The sequence below is a fragment of the Poecilia reticulata genome, unplaced genomic scaffold (assembly GCF_904066995.2).
Source record: "Poecilia reticulata unplaced genomic scaffold, P_reticulata-male-v2 Scaffold_95, whole genome shotgun sequence".
In the NCBI taxonomy this organism is placed as follows: domain Eukaryota; kingdom Metazoa; phylum Chordata; class Actinopteri; order Cyprinodontiformes; family Poeciliidae; genus Poecilia; species Poecilia reticulata.
The window spans coordinates 17,983-38,686 of record NW_027675193.1 but is presented as its reverse complement, the minus strand read 5'-3'; the positions used below and the strand labels follow the sequence as shown (position 1 = coordinate 38,686).

Below are 20,704 nucleotides of genomic sequence, written 5' to 3'. Positions count from 1 at the left end.
CAGGTTCCTGAGTTGCAGGTTCCTGAGTTGCAGCTTCCTGAGTTGCAGCTTCCTGAGTTGCAGCTTCCTGAGTTGCAGGTTCCTGAGTTGCAGCTTCCTGAGTTGCAGCTTCCTGAGTTGCAGGTTCCTGAGTTGCAGCTTCCTGAGTTGCAGCTTCCTGAGTTGCAGCTTCCTGAGTTACAGGTTCCTGAGTTGCAGCTTCCTGAGTTGCAGGTTCCTGAGTTGCAGCTTCCTGAGTTACAGGTTCCTGAGTTGCAGCTTCCTGAGTTGCAGCTTCCTGAGTTGCAGGTTCCTGAGTTGCAGCTTCCTGAGTTGCAGGTTCCTGAGTTGCAGGTTCCTGAGCTGCAGGTTCCTGAGTTGCAGGTTCCTGAGTTGCAGGTTCCTGAGTTGCAGCTTCCTGAGTTGCAGCTTCCTGAGTTGCAGCTTCCTGAGTTGCAGGTTCCTGAGTTGCAGGTTCCTGAGCTGCAGGTTCCTGAGCTGCAGGTTCCTGAGTTGCAGGTTCCTGAGTTGCAGGTTCCTGAGGTGCAGGTTCCTGAGTTGCAGGTTCCTGAGTTGCAGGTTCCTGAGTTGCAGGTTCCTGAGTTGCAGGTTCCTGAGTTGCAGGTTCCTGAGCTGCAGGTTCCTGAGTTGCAGGTTCCTGAGCTGCAGGTTCCTGAGCTGCAGGTTCCTGAGCTGCAGCTTCCTGAGCTGCAGGTTCCTCTGCGTCTCCGCTGGCTGCAGCTTCACTTCACTCTGATCTGGGTTCAGTAATCAGACAGGAATCTGCTGAAGCTGTTGGTGATGAAACATTGCAGCTGTGCTGATGTCAGAGGAAGCAGAGAAAGTTGGAGGACATAAAAGGCCTGAGCGGTGAGCAGCTTCCTGAAGCAGAGCTGGCTGCGGTGACTCCGGAGCGGTTTCTCTGCAGGTTGTCCTTCAGCATGCCCTGCAGCCTGAACGCCAGCGCCCTGATCAGCGCCCTGCCGCCGCTCATTCTGACAGAGTTTGCGTTCGGGTTCCTGGGGAACGGCCTGGCCCTCTGGATCTTCTGCTTCCACCTGCGGCCCTGGAAGAGCAGCACGGTTCTGCTCTTCAACCTGGCCATGTCGGACTTCCTGCTGAACGTGGCGCTGCCGCTCAGGGCCAGCTACTACGTCTCCGGGCTGCGCTGGCGCTTCGGCCCGGCGCTCTGCAACGCCTGCCTCTTCATGCTGGCCATGAACCGCAGCGGCAGCACCTTGTTCCTCATGCTCATCGCCGTGGACAGGTACATGCGCGTGGTGCATCCTCACCACCCCGTCAACTCGCTGAGCGTGACCAAGGCGGCGCTGGGCGCGCTGGCCGTCTGGCTGCTCGCCATCGGGGCGGACGCGCCCGTCTTCGCCCTGCAGCACGGCAACGGCAGCCGCTGCGAGAGCTTCAACACGGACGCGGGCGAGCGGCACCGCCTGACCTGGCACGAGTTCGTCTTCCTGGCCTCCTTCTTCGTGCCGCTGCTCGTCATCCTCTACTGCACCGGGCACATGGTGCTGCAGCTGCGGCGGCGCCAGCTGGCCCACAACGCCAGGATCAGGAAGGTTCTGTGCTTCGTCTCGGTGGTGGCCGTGGTCTTCTTCGTCTGCTTCCTGCCCAGCAACGTGACGCTGCTGATGATCTGGATCGGGTCCAAACGGGCCGCCGGCTCCTCCGGGACGCAGGTGCAGACTGTTGGAACCAGAAACGTTTTGGTGTTTTTATTACGCTACGGAAGACCATTAGTGACACTGAATCAAGTTTGAAAAAAAAATCTGATTGTTTTCAAAATCTGAATTTTGAAAAAACAGAAAAAAGATATTTATGAGTTTTTGGTCAAAATTGTGAAAAAAGTAAAAGTTTTGAGAAAAAAAATCACAATTCTGAGAAAAGGGAAAAAAAAGTCAGTATTCTGAAATTAATTCAACTTCATGAATATATTATGTCAGTGGCTCTAATCCTAGTTTTCACTTTTCCTTGAGTGACTTTGTATGAAACTTTCTCCTCTTCAGTGACGTTTCTGTAAAAGTTCTGGAGAAACTTCACCGAATGAGGAACAAACTTGTTTTAACCAAAGATTCACCTGCAGGTTTGATCGACATTCTATCAGTTTTATATTGAAAAAAAGTGGATCTATTTTGCCTGTTTTTTCATTTCATTAATATGAATTATTTTCCTCTTAGTTCTCTGAACTATTAGTGAATTATTTAGTGAATTAAACAAAAGCAATAATGCATTTTAATGAAAACAGGTTCAGTCTGAGGCTGATTTTCATTGTAAAACGATGGAATGATTTAAAAAAAACTCAAAATGTAAAGCTAAAAGTAGTGAAAAAGTAAAATAATTATCACCAAAAGCTTCCTCCCTCTGACTGCCCACCTGTGCAGGTGTGTCCGGCGTCGGAGCAGCTGGCCGTCGCCTTCTACGCCTGCGTCACGCTCACCTACCTGAACAGCGCTCTGGACCCGCTCGTCTACTACTTCTCCAGTCCGGTCTTCAAGAACTTCTGCAGGAAAACTCTGCGTCTGTCTGCGGAGGAAACCGGCGAGAAACGGACCAGGGAGACGGCGTCGCAGTCCGTCAGCCAGCTCTGATCCCACCGGAACCAGAACCAGAACCAGGGAGTTCTTATCCTTACACACAAGAGAAAAAACTGTTTCACTCAGAGCAGTAAAAAAAACAACATTTATGAATAAAAGCCTTAAATAATAATAAAAATATAATCCCTGAATCGTTTCCTTCCTGGTGACGAAACTAAATACTGTCGACTTTATTCAGATGTGAAACTTTTGTTATGTTTTGTTTTTTAACTAATGAAGCTAATTTTGTTTACTAAAGATTATTATTTTTATTCTAAAATAAAACAATGCAGAGGAAAATAATTATTTTTTTCTAAATATTTTTGTTTATTCACTTTACGATCAAATAGTTGATCAAATCCACTAAATGTATCTGTTTGGGATCAAGTCAGATGAACTAAATTCAGCTTTGTGTGCGTTTCCAAGAGGATTGTGTTTTTAAGTTGTAATCACCACATTTAAATAAAAAGGACATTTAAGTCAATGATTTCTTTTTGTGATTTATTTAATGAATTAAATGTACAAACTGCAGCTGTTTCTCGTTTTATTTCAGCCACTAATGAGATGCTTTCACAGGAAATGCTGCGTCGATTCAGGGGGTTTTTTAAGCATCACTTTCATTTCCTTTCCGTTTCACAACTTTGATATTTTTGAGTGTAATTTTCTCACCTGAGCCAAAAATAATCCTCGGGGTTGGATGGGCTGATTCGCCTTTTCCTGTGAAGGATGAACTCTGCGCAGAAATGATGTTTCAATATTTACACAGAAGTTGTTTTGGGTTTCTGAAGAAGTCCAGATGAGTGGGCGCGTCCAGAACCAGAACCAGAACCAGAACCAGAACCAGAACCAGCCTTTCAAATGGAAACTTTCTGTTTCTGAGTGACGCTTCAACTGGAAAACTAAGTTTAGACGTGATTCATGAAACACAGTAGAAGCTAAAAGGAAGTAAAGAATGACTCAGCTGGCCACTTCAGTTCAGTTCAGTTCAGTTCAGTTCAGATGAGTTCAGTTCAGATCAGATGAGTTCAGTCCAGTCCAGTTCAGTTCAGTTCAGATCAGTTCAGTTCAGATGAGTTCAGTTCAGATCAGATGAGTTCAGTCCAGTTCAGTTCAGTTCAGATCAGTTCAGTTCAGATGAGTTCAGTTCAGATCAGATCAGATGAGTTCAGTCCAGTTCAGTTCAGTTCAGATCAGTTCAGTTCAGTTCAGATGAGTTCAGTTCAGATCAGATCAGATGAGTTCAGTCCAGTTCAGTTCAGTTCAGATCAGATCAGATGAGTTCAGTTCAGATGAGTTCAGTCCAGATCAGTCCAGTTCAGTTCAGTTCAGATCAGATCAGATGAGTTCAGTTCAGTTCAGTTCAGATCAGATCAGATCAGTTCAGTCATTTTCAGCTGACGGAGCCAAGTGGAAACTTCATCAGTAAACTTCATTCCCTACAGAGAAACATCTGCATTAGTATGGAAACTGGTCCAATAGGTAAAACTGCTCTGATATTCAGGCGATTCGTGATCAGCTGTAACCAGGGGGGGAAATTAAACATTTTCTTTGGCTGGTAGAGACATTTTTTTACCAGCCAGTTTTTTTCTTTCGGTTACAAACCCAACAAGCAAATTATATAAAATACATTTTTTATTCTTAACTCTATGAAAACCAATTTACTGACAATAAGTTTACCGTACATATGCAGACTAATTAAACCTAAAGCAAGGATACCTTACAGAGGTTTAGTGCAATAAGTTAACTTGAAGTCATTACTAGCGGTAAACTTTAACTACACGGCTCTAACATTTCCCATGTTGAACATTTCCACATTTTGGCTACAACTTCCCCAGATAGTATTTACTAAAGATGTGTCCAGTCATTTTAAATGGTATGAGTAGATGGTTTCTGACTGTTGTATTTGTTTTCCCTTACTTATTACGTTTTCTATTGAATTCAGTTTTTCAGTCTGCCTGCTAGCTTAGTGTTAGCTTAGCTTCCTCCTCCCGGACTCTCTCTCACACACCTGCCCTCCTTCCTGCGTGAACATTTCCACTCATCATCATCTGGATAATTAACATATCGGTTAGCTTTACATATTTGTCTGAATGGGCTTATTCGCTTTTGTAGTTTTTCTCGTGTCCGCTCACTTTTCTCGGACTCCTGCTAGCTGAAATGGCGCTTAGAGAGGAGGGGCGGGCCGAGGAGGACTGAGGGATTTCATTGGATAAGCCCAATGTCCGTCATTAAAATCAGCCAATGGGCTGTCGCGGTTGATAAAAATGGTAATTAGTATATATATATATATATATAAAAAATAAAAATAAAATAAAATATATATATATATATATATATATATATATATATTTTTTTTTATTTTATTTTTTTTTTGTTGTTGTTAAATTATGACAGCCGAGGACCGCCAGATATGGACAGTAAAAGTCCAACGACGTCGATTCGCGTTTGCCCATCAAATACCGTCCCCCACTAGAACAGAGGGGGAACCTGATGTGTGATATTGAGCATTAAGAGGCATTCCCCGATTTTAGGTGACATACAGCTATAAGAATGATGTGTGTGTGTGTGTGTGTGTGTCTGATGAAAGCGCTCTGCAAAAAGAGAATAAAGTGGTGCAGCTTCTCTTAAAGACGTTTTTTGAGCTTTCACGGCGTCCGTAGTTCGCTAGATTAGCGGCTGAACGAGCTCGCGCGTATTTTGCCGCCTGGGCGAAGCGGCGCGGCGAGCGGAACCGGAGCGGCGAGCGGAACCGGATCTGAGTCAGTCTTTGCAGCCCCGGAGCGCGTTGAAATAGAAATGAGATGCGAGATGAAGATTAGGAGGAGCAAACGGAGGAAGAGGAGAGAATCGGCTGAAAAATCCGGAGTTTGGTCTACTGTTTGGGAATGCTAACCCAGGAGGCTAAACGCTCCGGTGTCTAGCTCCAGCTGCTAACGGTTAGCATCGGGGTCATTTTCTCCTACATATCAGAATGGTTTGCTACAAAGATTTAAATGTGCTTTATTATCTCTTTAAACATCAATTCATTGCCTTCCAATTTGTCTTGATTCTGCGTTAATGCTTGCTAATTATGTTCCCTCTAGCTAATGGAGTTAGCTCCTGCTAATGGTGTTAGTTAGCTTTAGCTAATGGAAAAATTGCCTCTTGCTAATGATGTTAACTTCTAGCTTATGGTTTTAGCTCTTGCTAATAGTATTATCTCTAATTGATGGTAAAAATAGTAATCCATCCATAATTCCCAACGCATTGTGTAAAATTGACTTTTTAAAAATCTTTCCATGATGTTATGTTATTCATAAACAAACCTGCAGTGTTGCTTTGATTCGTTCATGTTTGAGGAATCCTTTAATCTCCATGGCAACCATTCAGCTATGCAAAATGCTTGGCTGGACCTAGCCTAGCCTCCACGGTGCAGCTCCTCCCCCACTCAGCTCCTTCAGACTAGCCTGCAGCAATTAGCAAACACCTCATTATAGGAGCTGCTGCTCAGAGCAGCGCTGGTAAAAACGCTAAAGGGTTAACAGAGGAGCCATGTTGGGATGACTTCCTGGAGGCGGAGCTTCAGAAACAGGAATTTTTAAAGAGACAGAGGCCAAATTTGAAGGAGTCAAAGCAGAGAATAAAGTTTCTTATAAGTCATATTTATAAAATTGATAGCATTTTTATAGTAGCTGAAGCTAACAGTTACTTCATTATGCTGTAAAATGGCACAATGTGCTGGAAAACACATGATGCTGCGCCTCGTGTTAGCAGCCAGAGTGGGACGGAGAGTTTATTTATTTCATCATTATGCTAGCTAAAGCTAATCTGTTAGCCCAAGCTAACGTGTTTCCTCCTCTGTGTGGGTGCAGGGTGCCGCTGGGAGGCAGGCTGCTCATCTCATGCGTGTAAATCTGCTCTGCCCCGTGTTGCACTGTGGAGGGAGATGATGAAGAGGAGGATGAGGAGGGGGGTTCCCCTTCACGTGAAGCAGCCAATCAGCTGGAAGCGGAGCAGCGGCGGTGGATTGTGAGCAGCAGCATCCCTCTGCCTCCAGACGGAGGTGATGCTCAGGGACGGAGCCGGACTCCTGGATCAGCACCAGCGTGGCGGATCGGGTCGGGCCGCTGCAGACGGGACTGGAGCTGGACGGGACGCCCAGCAGGAAGTGAGGTGAGATGTTTGAGCTGAAGCTGCTTCAGGGACAGACATGTTCTATAAATATCTCAGCTTCCTGCAGACTGTCTGTCAGAGCTGATGGAGTTGGTGATGAAGAGGCAGCACAGCGCTGCTCTTCCTCCTCCTCCTCTTGTCTGGATGCTGCTTCCTGCTCACTGTGGACGTGTTGCAGTGGGAGCTGTGGTTCCCAGTTGGCCCTGGTCGCTCAGGTTGAGGCTTCCTGTTTGTTGTATTTGTGTTTGTTTGCGTTATTCTGTGTTTTCCAGACTGAACTTTGTGTTCGCTGCAGGTTCTCTGACTCGCCATGCTCTCTGTCATCACTTCCTCTCCTCTTGCTTTCTGCTTCGGGTTGATTCTCTGGTTCTGGATCTAAGTTTTTTTTATTGTTCCTGCCTGGAATTTGTTTTAATTTATTTCACTTTTGACCCAGTTGAGGCTGCCCTCCTCTCTGTTGCTTGAACCATCTCTGGACGTTGGGAAAATGGAGACGGATCATCTTGATGATATGTATGTGGCGTCTGATTGGTCAGTGACTCCAGAGTGACTGTGTGTAGCAGCAGCTGGCCACTGAGCATGCTCAGTAGCATCCGTTCAGACAGACCTGAGGTCTGCACTCTGTTTGAGACGCGTTTTATCTTTTGGCTTTTCGTTCCAGTTTTTTTGGGGGGTTTATGGAGCAAACATTTGAGTTTAACATTAAAATGCGAAAACCGTGAATTATCTAATTAAAACTACTGTAGTGGTTACAATTAATGGTCTTAATTTAATTGCTTCCCTTCTGTTTCCATGGCAACGTCTATCGTTTCCTTTCTCTGAGCGTCAGGGTGAAGTCCAGCAGATTTACTTTCACTAGTGGAGAGTTACAGCATTTTAAATGATATAAACATAAACAGCTTTATGAGAAATTGCTTGTATTGTCATTTTAAACGTAACAGAGACTGAAAATAAATTGTAAAAACAGGAGAAATGTCCGAAGGAGAAGAGGGAGAACCAGCCGACGGCGTAGAAATCTGCTTCTACACCTGCAGGCGAGAGGAAAGCCAAAGCGGACGCTTATCCTGATGTTTCCTGCTGGGTTTAGCGCGCAGCCTGTGCTGTCAGGGTTACTTCAGCCTCTGAGGTTGATTTGGACTCAGCGTGTCGATGACTAGAGGAAAACCTGAAGATGGTTAAACAGATTCATGTCGAATTGTCTCGTCGTCGCAGCGTTCTGGGATGTTTTACTGGCTTTAATCTGTAAACCATTTTTTACAGTTTATTATGAAGTCAGTTGAATTGTGCAGTGATGATGGAAGAAAAGTGAGAGATTGTAGCAAGAGAGTGAAAACGCTGGGTATCGATGAGCTGCAGTCGGTCGCCTTCCTCCTGCAGGAGGTGAAAGGTCAGATCAGCTCATGTGAAAGAGCTGCAGCTCCGGTGCAGAACCAACCCTGACCTCTGACCCCACCAACACCAGTAAGCCTAATGCATCAAATCCGAGCTGATGTCTGTTCCTCCCTGAACCAGTCGGATGTTTTTCAGTAACGAAGCGTTTGTTTCTGTCAGGACACCGAACCAACACCGCCGCAGCCTTTAAAGCTATTATTGTTTCTCACATATTTTTCTTTTCATGTTTTCACTGAAAACAGCTAAAATGGTCCATGTGTTCAACCTTTGACCTCTTGCTCAGTTCTTATTACCCAGAAAAGCAGAAAGAGGGAAGCTAACCCCGCTAAGCGCTCAGATCCAGTTTAAATGACTCCATTTATGTCGCTGTATTTGTTCCCTTCCTGTCTGAAGGACGCGTCTGGCTGCAGATTCATGTCATCTGAGCCCAAACTTCACTCCGAGTTATTGATTATTTGGGAAAAGCGCTCTTTAGTAACGTGAGCCCTGGACAGGGTGGGGGTCGTCATGACGCTTATTAATAATGCATGCTTGGGCCTGCTGGGATGCCGGAGTGGAAACACATGCAGCCCGGTAATAAAGGCCACATGGTCCCACTGAACCGAACGGAGCCGCAGAAAACTGCATTTTAAAGATGGAGACTTTCACAGTGAAGTCATCGGGCCTCAGGTTTCTGGAGGCTGATGTTTCCTGGATGAGAAACAAACGGCTCTTCAAACTGCTCACAGCAAAAGCAGGCAGAGTGTTTAGCATGAAAGAGTTTTATTAACTGAAACCACGATGCAGATAATTCATCTGACTGTTTCTGGAGTCTCATTAAGTTACAAACTTAACAGCAGAGATTTGGTTACTTTGCCTTTCTAAGGAAAAATGGGTTCATTCTGCAAAGTCCTATTTTAAAGATCCAGTGTTTAGCTAGAAGCTAATTAGCAGCTAGCAAACTAGCTCAATTATTTAAGCAAGCTAAATATTTAGTTTATAAACTAAATATTTAGTTTATAAACTAAATATTCACATCCAGACTAAATATTTAGTTTATAAACTAAATATTTAGTTTATAAACTAAATATTTCGTTTATAAGCTAAATATTCACATCCAGACTAAATATTTAGTTTATAAACTAAATATTTAGTTTGTAAACTAAATATTTAGTTTATAAACTAAATATTTAGTTTATAAACTAAATATTTAGTTTATAAACTAAATATTCACATCCAGACTAAATGTTTAGTTAGCAAGCTAGATAGTTATAAAGCTAAATATTTAGCTTAGAAATCAAATATTTACTCCAAGCTCAGTTAATTTGTTAGTTTTGAAGCTAAATTGTTAGCAAGGTGAATGTTTATTTTATAAAGCAAGTCTTCCAAAGCAGCCCAGAGCATCACTCTGCCACCACCATGTCTGACTGGTGCTGGTGTTGATTTCTGAACATGTACATTTTTCTAAAGACAAGTTATTTTATCTCCAATATAATGTTATATTAATTTAGAAAAACAGTTTTTATGAGTGAAGCTAACAAAAAGTAAAATTAATATTCATTCAGAAGGTGAAAAGTAGAATCACTGTATGTACCTGCAGAAAAAGTTTATTTTCATAAAATATAAATATTACATATCTGTAGGCCTTTAAAACAAGTAATTTAACAACATTTTAATGCTGTAATATAGAAACAAAAGTAAAAGAAAATGTAACAAATAGAAAAAATGGACTTGAGCTGCTTTGGCAGGAACAAAAAGCATCTTTAAATGTAACAATTATTTTATTGTGTTCAGGGCTGGTGGTTTTTCTCCACCAGCCAGTTTTTTAGGGCTGTTGTAAACGATTATTTTAGTAATCGAGTAATCTATAGATTTTTCTTACGATTAATCGAGTAATCGGATAAAAACAATTATGAAATAAAATATTGGTAAATCTTCCATAACACCAGTGTTACTGTCGGATATCAACATCAGTCTATTTTTTCCACCTTTGAGCTTCCCTACCAGTTACTGTTTTGTAGACCGGGGGAGCAACACGGGATATTTACGGCTCCTCCGTTCAGAAACTCATCTACCAGCCATGTTCCGCCTCCCGTTTGTTCAGACCGGGATGATATAAGTTTACTGTGCGGTTCAGTCCGTAAAGCTGCTCTTACCCTGTAAGCATCAACCCTCAGCCGCCCGCCGTGTTCAGTCTCTCCGCTCACCTGTAGAAATCCTCCTCAGCTTCTTCCCGCCGTTCAACCAGCAGCTCCGGAGCAGAAAGGCTGCCGAACTCCCGGCATCGCGCCGGTCATTTTAAGGATGTTTATTGGTCCCACAAAAACGATGAAAACCCGGAATTATCGCCAATCAGTAAAATCCCCGCGGGCCGAACTTGAAGATTGGACGTCATGCCGCTAACACGTAGCTTCCGGCAACAACTCAGAGGCGGAAGTCAGAGCTCCGCGCAACGCAGATAATGTTCCGGCTGAAACACGGTGCGCTAAATGATAAAACATAAATTAACGAAGCTTCGAGGCAGGAACATTTTCCTCGAGGAATTTTAATAATCGAGGTACTCGAATCACTCGAGGAATCGGTTCAGCCCTACAGTTTTTAGGTAAATTCTGACAGCTGCGGTACGTTCACCAGACTCCAGACGGCCAGAAGTTCAAACTGGATGCAGGTTTTACTTTTTATGATCAACAGAGCGTTGCTCCAATTTACACTTCAGATTTTTACCGCATTTGGCTAATTTCTCCAGATTGTATTTATTTGTAGATAAGTAAAAATAATTTCTAATCAAGTAAAGATAATAACTGTTAAAGTGTTTAGAGCGTTAAAATAAAGCAAAGTTGTAACAAAGAACGACTGACCGATTTCGTTCAGAGTGAAGAATCTGTTCAGAAGAATCTGTTCAGAAGAATCTGTTCAGAAGAATCTGTTCTCTCGTTCTGCATCACGACGATTCGTTGCTTTTTGAAATCCTTTGGCCTACTTCGTGTCGTTAGTCCTTCACCGCCGGTTATTATCAGCTGATTCCATTTCCACACAGGCTGGTTTGGTAATTTAAAATGAGATCATATTTGTTGGATATTAAACTTTTTGTTGTGATGTTTATTTTGAAAGGCGTTTCGTGCCTCAGAAGGAGCAAAGGCAGAAAGTGTCAGCAGGATAATTACAGGGTGTAACTCTGACTCCTTCTTCAGGCAGAGGAGTGAAATAACGGCTCCATCCCGCCAGGCGCTGGGAAACCAGCAGGACATAAAGTTTTCACGGCTGATTTTAAACCCTGAGCAAACTGAACGTCCCTGTGAGCATCAGCCGTCCGGAGCAGGAGGAAAACCTGGGCTGAGTAAATCTGACCAAGGATCCGGGCATCCAGCCGCGGCAGGGAGGGATATTAAGTTCATACAGGTGGTTTATTACTGAGCCGTAAAGAACAGAGCGGAGCATCCAGGAGGAATCGTGTCTCGTGTCTAATTTATTCACACAGAGTCCAGCAACAAGATGATAAAATATCAAACCACAAAAATACCTGCTGCTGCTTGGAAACACGGGTTGTTCCTGTTGGAGCAGCTGCTGCAGACGGCCCAGGGTCCGCAGGCGGTCCGCAGAGGGCCCAGGGTCCGCAGACGGTCCGCAGGCGGCCCAGGGTCCGGAGGCGGCCAAAGTCCGCAGGCGGTCCGCAGACGGCCCAGAGTCCGCAGACGGTCCGCAGACAGCCCAGAGTCCGCAGACGGTCCGCAGACAGCCCAGAGTCCGCAGACGGTCCGCAGACAGCCCAGAGTCCGCAGGCGGCCCAGGGTCCGGAGGCGGCCCGCAGACGGCCCAGAGTCCGCAGGCGGTCCGCAGACGGCCCAGAGTCCGCAGGCAGTCTGCAGACGGCCCAGAGTCCGCAGGCAGTCTGCAGACAGCCCAGAGTCTGTAGGTGGTCCGCAGGCGGCCCACAGTATGCAGACTGTCCGCAGGAGGTCTGCTGGCGGCCCAGAGTCCGCAGACGGTCCGCAGACGGTCCGCAGGTGGTCCGCAGGCGGCCCACAGTATGCAGACTGTCCGCAGGAGGTCTGCTGGCGGCCCAGAGTCCGCAGACGGTCCGCAGGCGGTCCGCAGACGGCCAAAAGTCCGCAGTCGGCCAAGTAAATATTTAGCTTGAAAGCTAAATGTTTTATTAGCAAGCAAAATATGAAGCTTGTTTTGATTGTCCACTTATCTTCAGCTGAATTTTCACATTAGTTTAATATTTAGCTCAACTGTCTAAATATTAATTTGAACCTAATATTTAGTTTCTAAACTCTAATGCAGAAAACCTGACGTGTTTATGTTTGTGATGGTAGGAGAGTCAATCAAAAAGCTCATGCACAGGCACATTTTTACGTTTAAGGTACAATAATGGTTCTAACGGCTTGGCGCCGGGTCCTGTATGTTCAAACCTGCCGGCCGCCTGCGGCCCACACCCCTCCTGTTTGGCCTCTCCTCATCATTCCTGCATGTAAGGAATGTGGAGCCGGTATTTGAGCGGCTCCTGCTGATTCCTGATGTTAGACCGGGAGGCGGCGGGAATGTTTGTGAACGGAGCGAACCCGCCGTCCTGATCCAGGAATGTTCCGGATCAGAACCGGTCGGCTGATTGAAGCTGCTTCATGTTTGGACTTCATTTCCTCCGAGCGCCTCCTGTTGTCCCAGCTGGTTCCGACGGCCTCGTCGTTCAGCTGCTCCCCTTGGTTTACTGTCCTGGTTGGTGAGGAACTGGTTCTGGTTCTGGTTCTTCACGCAGAGCCGGGATCCAGGTTTCACTCAAACTCCAAAATCTGGGGTGCCCAAAGCGTGGCCCGGGGGCCATCGGTGGCCCTTTGAATGATTTAGTGTGGCCCCAGAAAGCTGCAAATTTGTCCTCCAGTGGACAGTTTGGTCATTTTTTAGAAGGAGAATTTTAATAACAAATTAAATTCTTAAAGTGATTCAAAGTTGCAGTGAGCAGAGCCGTAAACATTCAGCCACTTTTCACTAAAGCAAACCAGAAATAAAACACTGACATTAATTAAACTCGGTTGATAATCGGTTCTCGTTCCTTCGTGTTCTGATTTTACTCTCTGATTCAGGTTTGGGCTGATTTTAAATCCGCTGCAGGAAAACTGAGTCATCATGAGATGATTTTATTATTATTTTTGCTTTGGGCGTTTTGTTTGCTGGAGCTCCAGTCCGGCCCAGTTCACCTGAGGAACTGGGCCGGACTGGAGCTGTGATGTGGGGAGCCACACCTTCCTGTTTGTGGAAGAACAGAGGAGGTTCTGATACGGTTCTGACCCGGTTCTGATCCAGTCACAGCAGAAACAATCGAGTCTGTTTGTGATTCCCCTGCACGACTGCCAGGCAAAGATTAGAGACATTCCAGCTGGTACTTGCTCAGACAGGTACACACACACCTGGAGGGGGGGGGAGGGGGGCGGGGGAGGGGGAGAGGGGCTCCACCCTGCATTCAGGATGAACCACAAGCAAACAAACTGACTGTCTCAGAGTCTGAGTGGAAAGACGTTATGGTGGCTTGTGTACCTGTTGACTCACACACACACACACTCACACACACACACTCACACACACACACACACACACACACACACACACACACACATATACACACACACATACACTCACACACACACACTCACATACACACACACTCACACACATACACTCACACACATACACTCACACACACTCACACACTCACGCTCGCGCGCCCAGTGAGGCGCTGAAACAGACCGCTCTCTGTACCTTTTGCTCCCCGGAGCCGCTCACCTCCTCTCCGTCCCGCTGCTCTGCCACGTCGGTGGGAAGCTCCTCCCTGCTCCCCGCTGCTGCTCCGGTACCGGACCGGACCGGGTCAGGAGTCCAAACCAGCCCAGGTGTTCAGGTGTTTACCTGAGGAGACATGAGCGGATTCCTCTACAGGGGCCGGTAAGCTGCCGACTCTGGACCTGTGGGGATGGAGGTATTTCTGCGCAGTGGACGGGTCCGAATGCGTCCGTCCCGCGTTGGACCGGCCGCTAGCGGCTTTGGCTCGGCACATGTTCTGCCTCTTCAGCTCAGAGGCGGCCGCAGCCGATCCTGTCAGGAAATCATCTGGGTTCAACTCTGAGCTGCTAGAAATGAGCTCAGGTTTCATCTGCGATAAACCAGGACAGAACCACAGCAACCATGTTGTTATGAAAGAAATAACTTTCATGCAGTGATAATAAGTTACATTTATTATTACTATTTACATGCACTGGGCCTTTAAAGTACTGGAGTTCTGGCCAAAAGTGGCAAATTTACACAGGAAACAAAAATTATTAAATTAAAAATACAAAAACTTGTTTTTCTGTGATTTTTGTTGTTTTACCTGCTGAAAAACAAACATTTATCAATCTGTACATTATTAAAGCTCAAAACATGAATTGCTTCAGACCGCTAATGCTAAAGCGCTATATAACTGTTTAGCGTTAGCTAATGCTAAAGAGCTATATAAACTGTTTAGCGTTAGCTAATGCTAAAGTGCTCTATAAACTGTTAAGTGTTAGCTAATGCTAAAGCGCTATATAAACTGTTTAGCGTTAGCTAATGCTAAAGAGCTATATAAACTGTTTAGCGTTAGCTAATGCTAAAGTGCTCTATAAACTGTTAAGTGTTAGCTAATGCTAAAGCGCTATATAAACTGTTTAGCGTTAGCTAATGCTAAAGAGCTATATAAACTGTTTAGCGTTAGCTAATGCTAAAGTGCTCTATAAACTGTTAAGTGTTAGCTAATGCTAAAGCGCTATATAAACTGTTTAGCGGTAGCTAATGCTAAAGCGCTATATAAACTGTTAAGCGGTAGCTAATGCTAAAGCGCTATTTAAACTGTTTAGCGGTAGCTAATGCTAAAGCGCTATATAACTGTTTAGCGGTAGCTAATGCTAAAGCGCTATATAACTGTTTAGCGTTAGCTGATGCTAAAGCGCTAATAAACTGATTAGCTAATGCTAAAGCGCTATATAAACTGTTTAGCTAATGCTAAAGCAGAAGCCTAACATGGCATTTTGTGGAAGCTAACGCTAACCTGCTGGTTTTAACCGTATTGGCGTTGATGTGTGCGTTTTGTCACGCTCTGGGTTTTGTTCCTGTTTCTTCTTTCTTTTGTTTTTTCAGCTGAATAATTAAGTTTTTGAAGATGCTGCATCAAAACAGACTGAAAACGCTGAGCTGGTTTTACTCTGTTCATAAGAGCTGATTTCTGTATGAAGTCCAGTTAAAGTAATCCAGAACCGCTGCTGAGGTCTGAAGCGGCGCCTGCAGTCGGTAATGACGGTTGGGGAAACTCCTCTGACTGGAGCATCTGTCTGTTTACTGCGTCTTCATTGGTGAGTGGCGGCGGTGTGACCTGAGGCATGCGCTGACTCAGGAGGCGCCGCAGCCTGACGGGTCGGCGCGGCCCCGCCTGCTGCGGCGCGGCCCGCCTGCTGCGGCGCCTCTGAGGGTTTCTGCTCCGATCCGCGTGGGAGACGGTTCTGGGACGGCTTGGCTGATCCTGTCTCTGGTTCAGGCACGGCGCTGCAGAGAGACCGGCCCGGCCCAGGAGCCTCGGACCCATGATGGGTAAGAAACTTCCTGAAACTTTCCCTCCTCGCTGCGACGCCCCTCACAAAAAGCAATAAATCAATCAATCGCATCGTAAAACTAAAACAGTCACTTCCTGGTCGCAGTGATTGATCAGTCTTTGCTTTTCTAACAAAACCTGGATGGTAAAAGTTTCAGTCTGGTGTTTTGCTCTCATCTGAACCTTTAAGGATAGTTTGTTTACAGAAACTTCATATTCATTTAGTTTTCTGTTGCTTTATCCATTATTTTAGATCTTTAAAGTGTTAAATGTCCATCAGAGTTGTGAAGAATGTGTTTCTCTTCTCCCAAAACCATCAAATTACTGGAAATTTGTCTCCAAACAACAACATTCTAGTTTATGTCAGAAACTTCTGGGACGATTCCAGTAAAACTCATCATGACAGAGCGACTCGCTGCTGCAGCGTCGACACCTGAGTTCAGTTCGCTGCTCTGATCGCCGGGCTCATGATATACATGCAGAATCTAACATGGAGGTAAATTGGTGCAGCTGCTGGTTTCTGGTCGACCAGCAAACAGAACAACTGGAAGGTCCAAGAAACTCAGCAGTTTATCACACAAGTTGTAAATGTTCAGGTTTCCGATGGAAATGCCAGCTATTAAAATCCACTTTGTCCAATAAAATAAATATCTCCCATGAGACTTCATCATGAACCTCTTTAATAAATGCGTCCAGAACCGCCAGACCTGTAAAAACTCAGATCCTTCCTGTTGCAGATCTGCTGCGATGCAAACGTATTTATTCACAGATAATCAGTTTATCATGAGCTGAACGAGTCGCTATGTTCCTCAGGAGGGTTCCCAGCTTCAGCAGCACTAATATCAAACTGCCAATACGGAAGCCCAGATGTGCCCAATTCTACAAATAAAAGCTTTTAAAATAAAACTAACAAATACATGAAAACTGTTAAAAATGCTGAATTTGCATCATAATTATAACTAGAGTCATGAAAATCCCCACAAATATTTGAATATTTCTCAAAATATTTCACATATACAGACCAACATAAAATAATTAAACAGCTTATTTGATTGGTCAGTCAGTTCGTTAGTCCCGCCCACTTCTCTTAACAGAATCCTCGTACATTTATGAAGATAAATAAATTAACGTTGTGTTCAACTGTTATAGCTGGTTAGCCTGAAGTCGGGTGAACCTTCAGAGTCACAAAGACGGTTACAAAGTCGGCCTTCTGTCACCCTAATGATAGATTAAAGAGCTGACGTTGTTTTTAGATAAATCTAAAACATGTTTAGAGCTGCCTTTGATTCAGAATAACTGGATATCATTCATTTTAGTCTGATTACATAATTTTATGACTTTGTTTATGCTACAACAGTAATGCAGCACTTGTAAGTTGTTTGTTTCTGTCATGTAAAGCTCTTTGAACTGCCTCGTTGCTGAAATGTGCTGCAGAAATCAACTTATTTAGCTCTTTTAGAACATGCTAAACATTAATCTGAAGCGTTAGCATCAAAGATCTGCCGGAAGCTCGTGAGACAAACTAAATGAAGAACCTTTGGAACCTTGTAGTTAAACTGCAGCTTGTTTTTCTTCTGTCTGTCTTCAGATTTTCGTGTGATGAAACGGGAAAAGGTCCTCCGGTCCAGATGCGCAGCCTCAGAGAGTTCGAACAGGTAAGATATAAGCATACCTGCGTGATGCAGGCAGCTGAAGGTTTGGCCAGTCGGAGGCGTTCAGGCTTGTCTCTGCTCGCTCTTAATCACTGGTTAGGGTGAGGTGGCAGCTGGAACAATGCATGAGTCTAAACGCTTCCCTCTGCAGAAGCGCCACTGTAATTCACTGCTGACGTTGTTTTCTCCATCCAAACACATTTCCACGTAGCCCTCAGATTTACCGTCTTCATGCTTTTCTAAGTGAAGTTTGGTGTATTTATAGAAACGCTTTTCACAGACAGAATCACAAAGTCTGGGAAAGTAAAAGTGTTTCAGTTGCTTTTTAAAAACCACCAGAGTCAGCAAAACCAGAGGGATCCACACACAAGCTACGCTACGCTAAGCTAAGCTAAGCTACGCTAATGCCAGAGGGGTGAGAGGAGCCAAAAATTAGACTAAATTAGCTCAACATTAACATATTTTTACTCGAGTAAAAGTAACTGATCAAAACATTAATCATTTAATATTTAAAATTTGCATCATCAGATGGACCAAAATAATAAAGTTATGTGGAATTTTTGATATTTTACGAATTAAAATGAAAATAATTCATATAAATTAACAAAATTAGAAAATAACAAAATCAGGCAAAGGAAAAAATGTTAAAAATGTTTTCAATATAAAAGTTATGAAACTTTACCAAAAACTGAAGTTTGTTCTTGATTCAGTAAAGTTCCTCCCAGTGGCCAGAGGATCCAGAAATTTTAATCAAGTAAAATGTACAGTAAATTAAAAGCACATTTCTTCCTCTGAGTCAATGTAGCTTTGGCTAATGCTAATGCTAAAGCAGTATAGGTAATTTCCCAATGAATGTAAACCCATCAAGTGCCCTGCGTCTCGCCCCATCTCCCTGCTGGAGGGCAGAAAGCTGCTTGCTAACGATGACTAGCATCGATTTTAGCTACATAATGCACAAAATCTTAAATGTATGCCTGATATATAAAAGAAAAAGGGAAGCATTGCTTTGCTGCTAGTTGTCAACACTAAGACAATTAGACAGGAAGGTCAGGAAAAGCTTTAATTAAAAAAATAGCGAGGGAGAGGGAGGTAGTTCATTCATGCTAGCTTGACGATGACAACCTTAACGTGTAGCTGTGCTCTGGACTTCTGTGTGTTTTGGTTGAGTTCAAATAAGAAAAGGTGACCTGAACTCCCCTCATCAGTAGGGCAGGTGTTTGATCCACCACCGCGGTGTTAGCCTTGCTAGCAGCAGCAGCTAACCTTCCACTGCGATCGTTTATTAATCGCAAAGCAAATAAGTCTGAAAACATGAGAATGAGTGTTCTGCTCTTGTGTGGGAAATGGTTGAGTGCTGGTTTTTTGGGTGTTGAATCCTGAAACATAAAGCGGCGTTGTTGTCGTTGCTATGGCAGCGAGTCCGTGTGTAGCGCAGCCGATTCAGGAGCAGTCAAAGTGGTTTGAGTTGATCTTTAACGGTTTTTCTGCGTTATTGTTCCTCCGCTGTGGCGCAGCGCCGCCATGTAAAGAATCGGGTTTTTAGCGTCGTGATTTTCCCGACATGGATCCATTTGAGCAGATTTCTTCAGCCTGGGTGAAATGTGCCTTTAATTTCACCCAGAATAACTGGGTTATTAGCTGTTTATGACCTCGTTATCTAACTGTGCTCATATTGATGCAGGGAATCGGTAGAAAACTTGTTGGGGTTTTTTATGAGCTCCCCTGATGAGGTGGAGCCCTGGGCGGTGAGCCAGGTAGTCCAATCAGAAACAGCCGTGTGTAGCGAACAGGCAGGTGGGCTGTTACCTTAAACTCTGTCAGCTCTAATTAGGCCGGCTGAGGTAATTACTGGGGGAGTGACTCACCTCCTGGACGCCTGCGAGGATTTTCTGGATACAATCTGGACGGCGTCCTGAGACTGACGGCTTTCAGAGCGGCGGGGGTCTTTGACCCGGGGTCACCCGTTTCCACCGGTCATGGCTTCAGAAGGCCGAGTCATGGCTTCAGAAGGCCGAGTCATGGCTTCAGAAGGCCGAGTCATGGCTTCCGAAGGCCGAGTCATGGCTTCAGAAGGCCGAGTCACGAGTCATGGCTTCAGAAGGCCGAGTCGTGGCTTCAGAAGGCCGAGTCATGGCTTCAGAAGGCCGAGTCACGAGTCATGGCTTCAGAAGGCCGAGTCGTGGCTTCAGAAGGCCGAGTCGTGGCTTCAGAAGGCCGAGTCGTGGCTTCATGCATCCAAACAGGCCGAGTCATGGCTTCAGAAGGCCGAGTCATGGCTTCCGAAGGCCGAGTCATGGCTTCCGAAGGCCGAGTCATGGCTTCAGAAGGCAGAGTCACGAGTCATGGCTTCAGAAGGCCGAGTCGTGGCTTCAGAAGGCCGAGTCGTGGCTTCCGAAGGCCGAGTCGTGGCTTCAGAAGGCAGAGTCACGATCATGGCTTCAGAAGGCCGAGTCGTGGCTTCAAAAGGCCGAGTCATGACTTCAGAAGGCCGAGTCACGAGTCATGGCTCAGAAGGCCGAGTCATGGCTTCAGAAGGCCGAGTCATGGCTTCAGAAGGCCGAGTCATGGCTTCATGCATCCAAACAGGCCTAGTCATGGCTTCAGAAGGCCGAGTCATGGCTGCAGAAGGCCGAGTCGTGGCTTCAGAAGGCCGAGTCATGGCTTCAGAAGGCCGAGTCATGGCTTCAGAAGCCGAGTCATGGCTTCAGAAGGCAGAGTCATGGCTTCAGAAGGCAGAGTCAGAGTCATGGCTTCAGAAGGCCGAGTCATGGCTTCAGAAAGCAGAGTCATGGCTTCAGAAGGCAGAGTCAGAGTCATGACTTCAGAAAGGCAGAGTCATGGCTTCAGAAGGCCGAGTCATGGCTTCATGCATCCAACAGCCGAGTCTGCTCGAAGGCTGAGTCGTGGCTCAGAAGCCGATCGGCTTCAGAAGGCCGAGTCGGCTTCAGAAGGCCGAGTCGTGGCTTCAGACGGCCGAGTCATGGCTTCAGAAGGCCGAGTCATGGCTTCAGAAGGCCGAGTCATGGCTTCAGAAGGCCGAGTCATGGCTTCAGAAGGCCGAGTCATGGCTTCAGAAGGCCGAGTCATGGCTTCAGAAGGCCCAGTCATGGCTTCAGAAGGCCGAGTCATGGCTTCAGAAAGCAGAGTCATGGCTTCAAGGAAGAGTCAGAGTCATGACTTCAGAAGGCCGAGTCATGGCTTCAGAAGGCCGAGTCGTGGCTTCAGAAGGCCGAGTCGTGGCTTCAGAAGGCCGAGTCATGGCTTCATGCATCCAAACAGGCCGAGTCATGGCTTCAGAAGGCCGAGTCGTGGCTTCAGAAGGCCGAGTCGTGGCTTCAGAAGGCCGAGTCATGGCTTCATGC

At 45.4% G+C, this 20,704-nt stretch overlaps 1 protein-coding gene across 1 annotated transcript; it reads left to right on the top strand.

The window, feature by feature from the left end:
- The first annotated feature begins 686 nt into the window (after window positions 1–686).
- Window positions 687–3,245, top strand: LOC103463199 (hydroxycarboxylic acid receptor 2-like). The gene is made up of 2 exons (XM_081604461.1): window positions 687–1,676; window positions 2,379–3,245. Exons 1-2 carry the CDS (start codon window positions 921–923, stop codon window positions 2,583–2,585), a joined length of 963 nt encoding a protein of 320 aa, XP_081460587.1. The 5' UTR covers window positions 687–920; the 3' UTR covers window positions 2,586–3,245.
- The last annotated feature ends 17,459 nt before the right edge of the window (window positions 3,246–20,704 follow it).

What these genes read in the sequence shown, in the direction of transcription:
- LOC103463199 (XM_081604461.1), top strand. Translation starts at nt 921, where the DNA reads ATGCCCTGCAGCCTGAACGCCAGCGCCCTGATCAGCGCCCTGCCGCCG. An exon ending in CCGGCTCCTCCGGGACGCAG is followed by an intron (nt 1,677 to 2,378) that starts GTGCAGACTGTT and finishes CCACCTGTGCAG; the next exon opens with GTGTGTCCGGCGTCGGAGCA.